At 66.9% G+C, this 13,211-nt stretch overlaps 1 protein-coding gene across 9 annotated transcripts in view; it reads right to left on the bottom strand.

Annotated features, from left to right (window-relative positions):
• Positions 1 to 2,722: 2,722 nt before the first annotated feature.
• ASPG (asparaginase) overlaps positions 2,723 to 13,211 on the bottom strand; it is a 25,233-nt gene continuing 14,744 nt past the window's right edge. For 2 of the 9 annotated variants that reach the window (XM_040478356.1, XM_040478357.1), the window contains exons 7-14: positions 12,800 to 12,912; positions 10,373 to 10,555; positions 10,162 to 10,275; positions 9,490 to 9,606; positions 8,295 to 8,390; positions 7,886 to 8,049; positions 5,855 to 5,941; positions 2,723 to 3,264 (exon numbers count right to left, since the gene is read on the bottom strand). In XM_040478356.1, the coding sequence (XP_040334290.1) occupies positions 2,790 to 3,264; positions 5,855 to 5,941; positions 7,886 to 8,049; positions 8,295 to 8,390; positions 9,490 to 9,606; positions 10,162 to 10,275; positions 10,373 to 10,555; positions 12,800 to 12,912 (1,349 nt within the window). In that variant the 3' untranslated portion in view covers positions 2,723 to 2,789. Of the gene's footprint in view, positions 3,265 to 3,516; positions 3,598 to 3,861; positions 3,962 to 5,854; positions 5,942 to 6,195; positions 6,282 to 7,885; positions 8,050 to 8,294; positions 8,391 to 9,489; positions 9,607 to 10,161; positions 10,276 to 10,372; positions 10,556 to 12,799; positions 12,913 to 13,211 lie in introns of those variants that run through there. The other 7 variants (XM_040478360.1, XM_040478359.1, XM_040478362.1 and 4 more) reach the window with 7 other exon arrangements.

Below are 13,211 nucleotides of genomic sequence, written 5' to 3'. Positions count from 1 at the left end.
GAGTGCACGGCCTGAGCATCTGTGTTTGAGGTCAGGCACCAGGGCAGGGGTGGGGGATGGGATGGGGGCACAGAGGCATGTGACCGAGGGGACAGAGCTTGGGAATTTCTCCCCGTCACCACCACTGCCATCACCACATGGGCCGGAAGAGCGCACCTCTGCGTCTCCAGCAACCGGGCGCAGCCCTGGTCCAGGGCAGACCCCTCCCCACACGCCCTACCCCCGCCCCCCCAATCCAGCAAAAGTGGGTCACTGTGTCCAGCACCAGACAGGACTGGTGACGGAAGGGTGACATTACAGGAACCTGTGGACCCCACTTGCAGCAGAAGATACTGAAGCGTGTCCCGAAAGGGAACGTCCTGCCATGAAGAGAAATGAGTGGGGTGGCCTGGGGGCCCTGAGAAGTCTGGCTTTATGATGGAAAACACTGGGTAAACACAGATAGTGGCCTAAGTGAGAAACAGATGTTTCCCAGAGATAACCCTGGGATCCCGGTGATCTGAGATGGGCCGCTGGGAGCTGAGGCCTCTCCCAAAGCGAAATTAGTGGGTGTGAGCAACGCAGGTCTCCTCCTGGTGCCACCGCCGAGACCCCGTGGGGCTCAGGATGCCTCCCACGTCTATCCGGCACCAGCTCCCACAGCTCACCCCAGCCCCCGTGCCGTGTCCCCCGGGGGCGCCTTCAAGAGGTGAGGAGGCTGCCCCAGTGCCAGGCGGGTCCATAGCCCGGTGTGCCAACGTGCAGCCTGAGCGCAGGACCGGGCCTTAGTTTCTTCAGCTGTGAAAGGGGAGGGAAGAGAAGCCCGTGGCCTTCCGGCAGCCTAGTGGGGACGTAATCAGCTAGCACGTGGCGGAAGGTGACCCTCCCCTGCCATCCCCGAGTGGCCACTCCAGCTCACACGGTGCATGTTGGGACCCAGGGGACAGGCCCTTTGCTGCCCTGTTGCTACCGGGTGATTGTCAGAGGAGCTGACTACAGATCCACACCGGCCTCTTCCCAGGGACACAAAATGGCCCTGAGGAAGTTTCCAGGCATGCGCCTGTGACTTTCCACAGCCTTCTGAGACACACACGCCCAGCCCGGGAGCCGCTCCTTGTGGGGCTTTGTGTCCCACAGCTGTGTGCGGGGGCCCAAGAACTGGGGGCCTGTCCCCACCACCTGCCCTCAGCCGGGCGGGGGAGGGGGGGGGGGAACGCGCTGTTCCCTCTGCCTGGCTGGCAGAGGCTTCTCACCTGTCATCAGTGAGCCACCTGGGGAAGAGCCAGGCCAACATGTGCTCTCCCTGGGACACCCAGGACAGCGGGAGCGTCCACACCGGCAGGTTAGGGGGACGCTTCGCCACTGCCAGGTGGGGGAGGGTGTGGCCGTCACGGCCTGGGGCTCCTCGGGGTCTGAGGGAAGGGCAGGGTGTCGAGGGCCCAAGGGACGGCTGCTTCCGTGAGTTGCTGTGCCCTGGAGGCAGAGAAGACACGGAGGGGCGCTGCCCCAAGGGACCTGAGAGGTAGCCTCCCCCAGGCCTGTGTCCCACTGTCCCACCCCACCCCCACCCCGGCAGCACAGCAGGTGCTCCTGACATCAGGCCCCCAGCTCCCTTCTTCCCCCACACCCCACTCTCGCGGCCTCCATCAGGGTGTGGGGCAAAGGCTCCTCGGGACCAGCCACGCTCAGGTGGTGTTACCTGGTTGTGCAAGGCCCGGGCACACCCGTGTCTGGGCGAGAATCTGGAAGGCCGCCAGCCAAGGTGCCAGCCCGGGCCTGGGAACCAGGCTGAGAAGCCTGGGGGTGCGGGTGGAGCCTCCCCCAGCCCGGCCCACCTGGGAGAGGCCCCAGCTGCACGGTGGGTGCCAAGGGCGAGCTCTTTGGGGTCACGCTTTTGCCCAGTATCTACAGGGCACATGCCCTCGGGCTGGGCCCGGCTCTCCCAAGCCCCCAACCCAGGGGCCAGACGGATGGACGGGCAGACGGGAATCCTCAAGTGGGCCTTTAAAGAGCTTCCAAGGTGGTGGAGAACCTGGATGGAGGTATCCCCTCCCCCCTCCCCCTTCTCCCCGCCCCCGTGCTCCTCATGCTCAGCAAGGACGGGTCAGGCCTGGGCCCGAGGGGGCCCTTGCCCCACTGGGCCGCTTACAATTTGGACAGAGAACCAGCCAGGGGTCCAAACACCTGATTTCATTCCCAGCCGGGCCTCCCACGAGACTCGTGGCTGACCACCGGCCCTGGAGGGCCACACCCACCTGCCCGAGGCAGCATGGTCACCCGGGCTGTGGTGACTAGGCAGCCAGGGCCGGCGCGGGTCACCCTCTCAGGCCTCCCTAGGCAGGGGCTGTGGGCACATTGGGCTGGACTGAACCTTGAGGAGCAGCCAGACAGACTGGGAGGGGCCGGGAGGACTAGAGAGACAGTTGGGTCGGTCCGGTCTGGTCCGGTCGGTCCGCACAAGGGGAGTCGGGCAGAGGCAGGTATGAGTGGGGGCTGCTGGGAGCAGGGACTTCAAGTGTCAAGAAGGAGAAGGAGCAGACAGATCGAGGAGATGGGGCAGAGGTTGTCTGGAGAAGTTGCAGCCTGAACAGTGATCTGGAGGAGGAGGCAGGACAGCGGGGGAGGGCCGGCCGGCGTCCCTCACCCCCGGGGGTGCTGAAGACACGGCCCTTTGACCCAGAGCCTGGGGCGCGACTCCCCACACACATACCCACAGTCCTGGGACCCACAAGGACGCGCTGGAGCTGGGGTCTGGGGACCGAGGGAGGTCCCCAGAGAGACTTTATTGCCGCTCTGCCCGACCGAGACCTTTAGGCTGTGTGCGAGACAGAGCGGGGAGAGTCCCGGCAGTGGGGGTACGTCACAGAGTCGTGGGGTGGCGTCCCTCCAGCAGGCCACAACAGGAAGGAATGGCTTGTTCCGCAGCAAGGCAGCTTCAGGTTAGACACCAGGCAGCACTGCCTGAAAACCGGAGGTCTCTTGAGATCTCTTCCCTGGGCACAGGCGGTGTGTGGGGGCAGGGCAGACGGACAAGTCCTTTCCCAGGGAGGGACCCAAGGACCTGAGCAAACCCAGCCAGACTTGAGAGTCTTCTGGAGGGCCAGATGACGGAGTGGGGGGATGGGGTGTGAGGTAGGAGGCAGGTGGGAGCCCCCCGCCCAGTGGGGTGGGGCAGGGTGGGCGGGACACGCAGTAGAGGGGTCTGAGGTCCCCTCCAGGCTCCAGGAACCTCTTGGCCATGGCCGGGGCCCTCTGGTGCTCTGGTAGGGTGCGTCACAGAGTGGCCTGACAAGACAGAATACAGGAGGTGTGAGGTTGACCCTTCCTACGGGAAGCCCTCCCGGATTGCGCCCTTCAGCGCTTTTTGGCTCCGCCTACACAGTGTGTGCCCCACCTACAGAAACAGCTCCACAGGCCTAAGTGACTTTGACCCACCTCAGCTTCCTGTGGCTCGGTCCCCAGGACTGGCCCTCAGACACAGGGGGCCACAGTCCAGCGGGGGAGCCTTCGGTCCTGTGTGGGGCAGAGGGAACTTACTGCGCCTGGGGCCTGGACAGCAGCCCCACCCTGGAGGTTCTGCAGAAAGGTCACCACTTCCAGGTTTCCAGCTGCTTCTGCCTACAGGAGGGTGCACGTGGGGGCGGGGCTGCCTCAGGGACACTGACCAGCAGCCTGGCCCCTGACCACCCACCTGGATGTCTTCCCTGGCTCTTCCCACCCACGCCCGTGACTCCTTGTCCCCACAGCTCCGGGGCCAGGGACCAGGAGAGCAGGAGTCTGGACATCGGGTGGGGGGAAGAGGGGGAGCCAGGGGAACGGTCAGGAAGTCTTCCTGGAGGAGGTGGCCTAGGAGAGGGCGGTGGGGGCACTGGTGGCACTCACAACAAGCAGGGCACTGCGCCCGTCATAGCCTGGGCAAGCCAGGTCAGCCCCCGCCCGCCACCATGACTGCAGGCCTTCGAGGTCCGCCCTGGAAGCCAGCCTGGAAGAGGGAGCAGAGGAGGGGTGCCGTCAGGACCCCAGGCGCCTTTACAAAGCCAGTCCCCAAACAGCTGACCCAGCGGCCAGGGCAGGAGGGCAGCGGTGCGGGGCTCCCTGGGGGCCGGCCAGGGGCCCGCAGTCTGGTTTCACCCAGAGGGGGTGACTGTGGCTCAGGTGGAGGGCGCACGCAGGCGCACACTCACACAAGTGTGCATGCGCGTGCACACATGCCCCACGTGCATGCCAGTTTCATGTTTCACAACACCGCTCTCCCTGGGCGGGGTCCGCAGAGGCAGGAGGAAGTCTGCGCAAGCCCAGTGGTGCAGGGAGACACGCGGGAGACCCTCGGGTGGCCTGGACCTGCGTGGCGGAGCAGGTGCCCACTGGGAGAGGGACCTGGGCCCACCTGCTCTGAAGAAGAAGGAGGGGCCCTCGCGGGGGTCCTCCCCTCCATCCTCACCCTCCCACCCCCCCTCAGGGGAGCCCACTCCCCACCCGGGGGCCGAGCCGGAAAGGGACCGAACACCAGGTGTGCTGGCCCGGGGCAGGGGGTGCTGCAGGGGGAGGCCTACCCCCCCAAGGGGCCTCAGTGACACCCCCCTAGTCGGGAGACAGCAGCGGCAGCCTCCACAGCGGCGCCGAGCTATCTCTGGGGTGAATCACGCTGGGTGGCAGCACCAGGCCCTCCCGGACCTGTCGCCAGCCTCCCACAGGCTTGTCTCTCGGAAGGGCCCTCAAACGCAGCCAAGCAGCTCAGGCTGGACAAGCCCACCGCCAGGTCCGGGACGCTCGGTTTCACCACTTGTCAATGGAGCCCTCAAGGCCCACCTGGCCGTGCAACCCTGAACCAAGTCACCCCAGAAGTCCCTGCAGGGCCACGGCCAGTGGTTGTGAGCGGGCCCCTCCCTTGCTAGGTCCTAACAGACCCATCCCATGTGAGAGTTCACCTTGTCCCTGTCACCTGAGGAGGGCAGGGCCTGGGTTGCCCACCCCCCCCCACCCCCCCGGGGACACAAGATCAGAGCAGGAGAGCCTGAGGCCGGGTTCAGACCCAGAGGGGCCTGTCCACCCCACCCCACATCTAGGACTGGGGCCCCCAGGGTCGAGGGGGTGGGGGAGGCGCTGGCCGGTGGGGACGAGAGGGCCAGAGCCTCGGGGCCTTCTTGTGAGCAGAGAGCTCACCCACGCCTCACTCCCGGCCGTTCAGCCAGAGACCCCACTGTCGCCACCCACTCCCCAGGCTCGGGGTCTCCGACATTCAGGGCTGTGGACCTAGGCTGCCTCTGACACCCCCAAACCTGGCTACCACCAGTGCCCTGGCCTGGCCTCCTGGACAAGCCTGTCCTGCCCTCTGCCTGTCTCTCTCCACTCCCCACCTGGGCTCTCAGACCCAGCCTGGGGAGCTGACAGGTGGCACCGAGTGACCCAGCGCCGGTGAGGCTGTGACAGCAGCACCGCTGGGAGGGGGTGCCCGCGGACGCAGGAAGGAGCTGGGCTCGGCAGCCCTGGGCCTGGCCTGCACCCCGCCCACCACCAACACCCTCCCCGGAGACCTCCGGGGCCCCCGCTCCCCTGTGCCCCGGTATCCCCAGGCCTGCCCTCGTGTCACTCGGGGCACCTGTGAGGTCAGAGCCATGTTAGCGACTGGCTGCAGTGTGCCTGGGCTGGACAGCCACCAACCCCGTGGTTAGTTTACCAGTGACAGGGACCGGGTCCCACCACTGTGGGCCCGCACTGGAGCCCATCCACGGTGGGGGTGGGGGGGGAACGGAGACCCATGAGACCTGTCACCCAGCCCAAAGGGGGATCAACCCCCCAACCCTCAGGGTGGGTCTCCTCTTCAGAAGCCCCCCACCCGGCCTACCAGCCCTCCCTGCATCCTCACAGCCCTCACCTGCACAGCTCGGTCCCTGCGTCCTCTAGCTCCTGGGGGGACAGGCAGGCCCCAGCTGCCCGCAGTAGCCCAATGATATCCTGATGCCTGCCACGGGAAAGAGTGTGCTGACCACCCACCCGCCCAGGCAGCTTCTGCTCAAGCACGGCAGTGCCTCACCCACCCCCAGCCTGGGCCCCCAACCAGGGCCACTGCCCCCAGCCCCAGCCAGGGCCACCGCCCCCCGACCCCGGCCCCGGGGCCAATGCAATGCCCTGCCACTCATCCAGGTACCTTCTCAGGACATCGAGGGTCTGTGGGGTGGGGCCAGGTCTGAGTGCCCCCCCCCCCCCCCATCTCACCCCATGTTGGAGGGTCCGTCGGCCCTGACTGAGCAGCTCCTCCCCTTGCATCATGAGGCCCCTGCCATGGTCTCCCTCAGCCTGTCCTAAGGGCCCAACGCACCCCTGTGAATACCTGGGGACCCGTCCCAGCCAGGGTTGTGCCTGGGGAAACTGAGTCAATCGGGCCTGCACTCTGCCCTTGGAGGTAGGGTGTCAGTGAGACACTAGGGGGTAAATATGAACAGTAGGGACCCAGAGCAGCGCCCCAATGTCTGTGGGCTCCCCAAGGCCGACCGGCCTGGGCCAAGCCTGGAGACAGCCACTGGTTGTGCGTGGGACATGGGGGTGAGAGGTGGGGCAGGGCCAGGGCGGGGGCGTGGGGGGGGGGGGGGCTGGGGCCACGGGCGGGCAAGGCAAAGGAACAGGGCGAGTGGAGGCTGGCTCTCACAGCAGAAGTGCTGACCAGGCCCCTTGCCCCACAGTGTCTGTGTCCTATAAATGGCATGGTCACCCCACTTTTAGGAAGCCTGGGGAGGAGGGTGGGGCCCCCCAGGCCTTGCCCTCCCCACCCTGAAGAGCCCTCTAGAGCACAACAGGTCTGGGAGCAAGGCCAGGAGAGTGAGGCCGGGAGACCGGTTTGGGGGGGCTGTTGTGCCAGGGGCGGGGGGCGGGGCAGGGACAGTGAGCTCATCACCATCCACCCACACCCAGCCGGATCGCCCTGGCCCCTCACCCCCATCCTGGGAACCCCCCGTGCCTCATGCTCACAAGAGTCTGGTAAAGAGGGTGCTACCCATCATTCCCCTCACCGAGGGTCACATGCCCACCCCAGGGCTCACACAGCTGGGGCACGCAGGACTTGACCTGGACAGTGTGGCGACCCCAGGCCCACGCACCCTCAGCCTCTCTCCAGGAGGCTCACCAGCACTCCCCACACACACCACAAAATAACCCAGGATCTGGCCGGCCAAGTGCCCGTAGGGAGAAATCCTCCAGGAGAAGCTAGGGGTCTGGGCTGGGGGGGTCTGGGGACTGCTCCAGTCACCAGATAAAACAACAAAAGATGAAAAATGAGGACTGTGACCCCTGCCCCCAGACACACACACACACACACACACACACACACACACACACACACAGCCAGGCCAGGACCCCTCCCTTTAAAAAATCAGAGTTGTTGGGTGGGGCCAGCCTGGGGGACATCTTCCCTACCTTGCTGGCTGAGCCTGTCCCCCGAGGGCACCTGTGCCCATCCCAGCCTAACATCTGGCACTAAGTAGCCCGCTTTATGTCTACGACATGCACGTGCTGGGCCGGCGGCTTCTCCCCTTTCCCACCCTCCAGGCCCACAGGTGTGTGTGGACGACGGCAAATACGCATTCAACCCCTTGAGCTTTGTCCGTGAGGATTTTTCTTTCCTAGAAGCTCTGCACCAGGGTCTTGCTGCGCCTGCCTGGCTGAGCTTAGAGGTCACCTCCTCCAGGAAGCCCTCCCTGACCACCCTGCCCATTCAGTCCTCCGTGTCTGGGCCCAAGCATGGTCCCTGCTAGTACCTGCCAGGCTTGGGCGGGGGGGTGTAGGGAGGGGGCAGCGAGGCTCCAGGAAGCAGGTGTCCTCAGCTCTGCCCGGGAAGCTGTGTCACCACAGGCAACAGGGCAGCCTTGTCTAAGCCAGCTGTGCCCAGGTCCGCCCCACATGGCCCAGGTACCTGCCCTTCACCGCCAGCAGCAGCGGGCTCAGTCCGTCCTCATCCCGGGCGCTCACACCCACCCCTCTCTGCAGCAGCATGGTGACCACCTCGGGGTGGCCTCCCCGGGCAGCCGCGTGCAGAGGGGTCTGACCGTTAAAGTTCTCTTGGCTCAGGTCACTGCCCTGGGTGAGGCAAAGGCACGTCACCCACTGAGGGGGCGCTGGGCAGGGGCGGGGAGGGGACGGGAGGGTCGGGGTGCACCCCGGGAGTGGGGCCCGGCACGGCCACCGGCACGCCCTGTAGCGGCAGTAAGGTCCCACCGGCTGGCTGCCCAGCGCGGCAGAGCAGGGCCCCAGGGAAAGGCGGCCCTGCGTCCCCCGGGGCCCGGCGTGGTGGGGCTGGTCCCTGAGGCGGTGGGGGGCCTCACCAGCTCCACAAGTGCCTGCAGCACGTCCAGGTCGCCCGCATGGGCCGCAGCACAGGCCAGGCCAGGAGTCAGAGCTTCCCGCGCTGCATCGGCCTCCTGGGTAGAGGACAGAGGCACCCTGGGACCTCGCCTCTCCCTGGAAAGGAAGGCCCTGCTCCACACGTGGGCAGAACTCCTTCAGGCTGCCTGCCCCCAGCACCGGGAATGCTGTGGGGCATCTAGGGGCTCCCCAGGATGCCAGGGGGCCGGGAAGCCCAGCAGAGACCCCGCAGGCAGCCTCACACCCAGCCCAGCACCCTCGGCAGGGCCCGACCACAGAGCGACCGTATCTCTCGAGCTATCAAGCCCGACACAGCCGCCCTGGTGACAGGCCACACACATCCCGGCCTCTGACCACTGCCTGCCCTGGGCAAGTGGCAGTGAGCACGGCCAGAGCTGTCCATCACAGACCCACCCACCCCCACTCTGAGAGGGGAAACTGTCACACGCGGGGTGACCCCGGGTTGCAGCGCTGCTGTCCGTGAGCTCCCATGCCAGGCCTGGACATCTCGGGCAGAGCGGGGTGTGAGGTGGGGCACCAGGAGGCCCCCAGCACCCCTGTGGGTCTGACCCGGCCTGAACCCCAAACTCTAGACCCGGAAGTATGAGCTCAGCTCCCCTGCCCCTTCCAGGTCCAGGCCCCCGGGCTGGGAAGGTGAAGAGGAGCTTCAAGGTGCTGTACCCGACAGGTGCGGCTGTGGGGCCTGGGCCCCGGTGCTCAGAGCCCAGCCAACCCCGCAGCAGGCGCCCCCTCCGTCCAGCACCCAGGACAGCACGCCCGCCTTGACTCAGGCCTGCCGCTTCCCAGGCAGCCCTGCACCCGGGGCCAGCGCGGGCCGTCAGGAGGCCCGGCCGGTCCAGCCGAGCTTGGCCCCACTGGGTGATGGGGCCACGTTTTGCCCACCATCCACATGTCACCAAGACTCCGCTAAACCATCCCGGCCCCTTCCCACGGGCAGCTCCTTGCCTGAATCCTTGCAAATCCTCCCCACTGCGGACCCCAGCCCTCCACCTGGGTCCCAAACCACACCATGCCTGGTGGTTTTCTGCTCATGTGCTGGCATGATGGGGGCCACGGCTAGTGCCTGGCATGTCCAGAGGCGACCCGCACCTCAGGCCCCCATGTCACACCCCCCACACACACACTGGCCAATACCTGGCTCAGACTGAGGAGCTGGGCGACCCCCCGGCCCAGCGTGCTACAAGTCAGCGAGGGCTGGTGCTCGTCCCCCACGGGCAGTGTCACCTCCCCCCGGAGGTCCCTGGCCAGCAGCTGGAGGAGGAGAACACAGAGAGCCAGGAATGCCCTGTGGCAGGCAGACCACTGGCCCAGGCATCCCTGGGGCACGCGGCGAGGGCTGTCCTGGGCCTGCAACTCCTCAGTCCAGGCTGTATCCCTTAGGCCTGAGCTCGACCCCCGCCAGGTCCCCACGGGCCAACCCCAGCCTCCATTCCATTAGCTCAGGGTCTCCCAAGGAGCCCATCCCCCACCCCCTGCACCGTGGTCACCACCCAGGCTGGCTGTGTCTGAGGTCCCCCTGGGAAGGGTGGGGGACGAGGGGATGTCCTGGGAGCGGTTTGAGGAGCCTTGGCCAGACCGAGGCTCCCCGAGAGAGTGGAAGAACACGTTGTCTGGGCTTGGGGTTGGCAAGGGGTGGAGGGAGCCCAGGCCTCAGAGCTGGTGTTTCCCCGCCACGGGGAGGCCCCGCATCCCTGCCCCCTCCCGACCCAGGCACACAACCCACTGGGCCGGGCCCTCAGCAGCCCTGACACGGGTCCCCATGCCCCCCAGCCCAGGGGGGAACTGTGCCCAAAGCCGAGGGTACACCTGTTTCCTGCTGTCCAGGCTCAGCCCCGGCTGGCCCAGCACGTAGGACAGCTTGGCCATGGCAGCTTCCGACGTCATGTCAAAGCCCGAGACGATGCCAGCTCCCGCCACGGCCTGCGGGGAAGGGGGCACGAGCAGGAAGGGGGGTGCCACTCGCCCTGTGCCCTCGGGCCCATCCCCTCCCCCTCCAGCCCTCCATCCCCGCCCCCACCATGCCGGCTGCGTAGCCAGAGGTCACGGTGCCCTGAAGGCAGTGTGTGCAGTTGACGATGAGGAGCCCTCGCTCGGTGGCGGCCCGGAACTCCCGCAGCAGGTCCGGCTTGGTGGGCCCGTTCCCGCAGCCGAACGTCTCCATGACGACGCCCCTCAGGGGAGGCTGCAGGAAGGCCCGAACCTGCGGGGCCGGGAAGGGACGGGGACGGCCTTGGCCTCTTGCTCCGGCAACAGGAGCCCACAGGCTTGTCCTGCACCTTCGGCTATGGCAGGGACGTCCGGGCTCTGAGCAGGCCACATGGAGAGCCATGAGGGTCTGCTCCCCACCACGCCCTCCCAAGGAAAGGCCTTGTCCCCCGTAAGTGTTTAAGGCTGCGGGTGGTGTGGCTACAATCCGAACGCCCCCTCCAGCGCGCCCCCAGCCTCACCAACCCTCTATCCAACCCCTTATTCCTGAAACATAGCAGGGGCTGCTCCCAGCAAGCCTGTGCCCTGCAGCTAAACACACATGCAGGGCCCCCAACGAGCCCCCCGCACTTCCTGCTTGGCCGCCAGGCTCCACTCAGAAGACGGCGGGCGGGACCTGGGGTCCACCTCACACATGGACGGTCCCCCTGAAGGCCCGGCTGCAGGAACACAGGTTCCCCAGCTCAGCAGTGCCCCATGCTGGGCGCTGGTAAGTGTGGCCCAGACGACCATATCCGTGTCTGAATCTGCCATGCAGGTGGGAACACAAGGGCTGAGCCACTGGCCTGGGGACTGTACTTCTGTGCAAGCATCCACCCCTCTGGCTGTGTCCCCCGTCAGAGCCCTGACCCCTCATCAGAAAGGCTGAGTCCAGCTCCCTCTGCTTCTCCAGGTAGAGGTCAGAGGTGACTGCACCCTGTCCCTGGTAGACACCCACCGGGGATGGGGAGGCGACGCCCCGAGACGCACCGCAGGAAGCAGGCCCCGCCCCGAAGGCCCAGCTGCCCCCAGCAAGCAAAGCCCCCGGGGCCCTTTCCCCTGCACAAGCCTCGCCCAGCTTTGTGGGGTGGGGGCAGGGCTGGGGAGCCAGCTCCATGGCCCTTCATTCCCCCAGCTATGGTGAGTTCTAGGAATTTCAGAGGCCCAGCACGATTCTCCCTGAAGGGTCCAGTGTGGCTCAGCCCCATTCAACCTGGCAGCCTCGGACAGTGACACACAGAGACTACATATGTGAGACCCACCCAGGCCCGCACCTGTCCCCTGGTGACAGTCCCTCACGTGGGCCCCCACCCCCCACCCCCCCGCACTCCCCGCCGGTCCAGCCCGACCGCCAGTGTCAGCTCCTGGGACAGCCCTCATTTTCGAGACCAACCGTTGGAGGAGCAGGCTCCAGCCCAGGGAGGCCACGAGGCCCAGCCCCAGGGCCTCGAACTGCCTCCTACTCTGAGGGTCTCTGCCCTTCAGAGGGGCCTGGGGAGAAAGGACCCTCGGGGACCCTCGGGCTACGGGTGACACAGAGCACAGCGGTGGCAGGACGGCAGGGGGCACATACACGGGGCGGGGCCCCGCTTCTGGTTGTAGGACAGGGGTCCTGGTGCGCGTGGCCTGCACACCCTGGCTCCCCGCAAGAGCTTCCAGCACCATCTCTGGTCCAGTCTCGGGGAGGCCACCTGAGCTACAAGGGCGGCCCCCCCCCCGTCCTTCCTACCGGATCTTTCACTGCACTGAGTACATGTCCCACGTACCGTGGGACGCTGTCCTAGGCCAGGCCCGGGACCAGCACGGGGGACACATGGTGGGAAGACCACCCCGTCTGTCCCCAGTGCAGTTGAGGGGGTCAGGTACCGGTTCACAGACTGTGAGCGACCCAGAGCCCAGGGCACTAGCCCACCAGGCCACCCTGTGTGCGGGAACGTACCCGCGAAGCCGCATCTGCCCATGGTGCCTGGCTGGTCACAGCACTGGGCCCAGCACCCACACCCCGGCTCGTGGCCCTGCGATGCCCAGAGGTGCCTTCAGCTCAGACACCCTCTATGGGATGGGCCACGTGGCATCTGAGCCCAATTCACAAGGCAGGCCGCAGTCAGGCGCCGTGTCTACCCCAGTGGCAGCTGGTGGCCGAGGGGTCATGAGCAGGGAGCACACGGAGGACGGGGCAGAGCCGCCACAGAAGGAGCAGTCTTAGGGCCACGCCCCCCGCGGCCCTGCAGGAACCCGGGCCACGAGTCCACAGGCATCCACGCGGTCAAGCCCGCGTTGCAAATGAGGGAAGACCGGGCCCCGAAGCCCCAGCGGAAGAGGCAAGGGAGGGGTGCAGGTCTTGGGGACACGTGCAGCTTCAGCACGCCAAGGGGCCTGCGTGCCCGGGCCCGCGGCGGGGTGGGGGACGGGAAGGGGCGGGGCAGGACACAGGATGCGGGGGAGTGCGGAGGGCGTGCAGGGCTGGGCGGGTCCCTACCAGGGCAGCGGGGATCCCGGGGTAGAGACGCAGCAGCCCCACGTCACGCTCCACGCTGCTGTGCACCACCAGTCGCTCCTTCCCTCGGACCTTCCGCACCAGCTCCCGGTTGACTGTGAGGGCAGAGGTACACGCGTGGCACCGCTGGGCCACCGGACAGCCGACACCCCCGCACGCACTCGGCCCCAGCAACGCCCACGGTGCGTTCAGCCCCTCAGGCCCTCCGTGTTGCCCGGCCTCGCTCTGGGTGTCTCCAGAGCCCCGGCCCTCTCGCCGCCACCCTGCCCGGCCCCCCCCCCCCCCCCCCCCCGAGGCAACTCCTGCGGGCCCTCAGCTCACTCTTAGGTCGGGTGCAGCCCCAGCCTGCGCCGGCTCTGCAGTGGCTCGGAGTCCGGGGCACAAAGGAGGACCC

Source organism: Herpailurus yagouaroundi, unplaced genomic scaffold, assembly GCF_014898765.1.
Source record: "Herpailurus yagouaroundi ecotype Mexico unplaced genomic scaffold, PumYag 141, whole genome shotgun sequence".
NCBI classification, from domain to species: Eukaryota; Metazoa; Chordata; class Mammalia; order Carnivora; family Felidae; genus Herpailurus; species Herpailurus yagouaroundi.
This window is presented reverse-complemented; position numbering and strand designations above follow the sequence as displayed.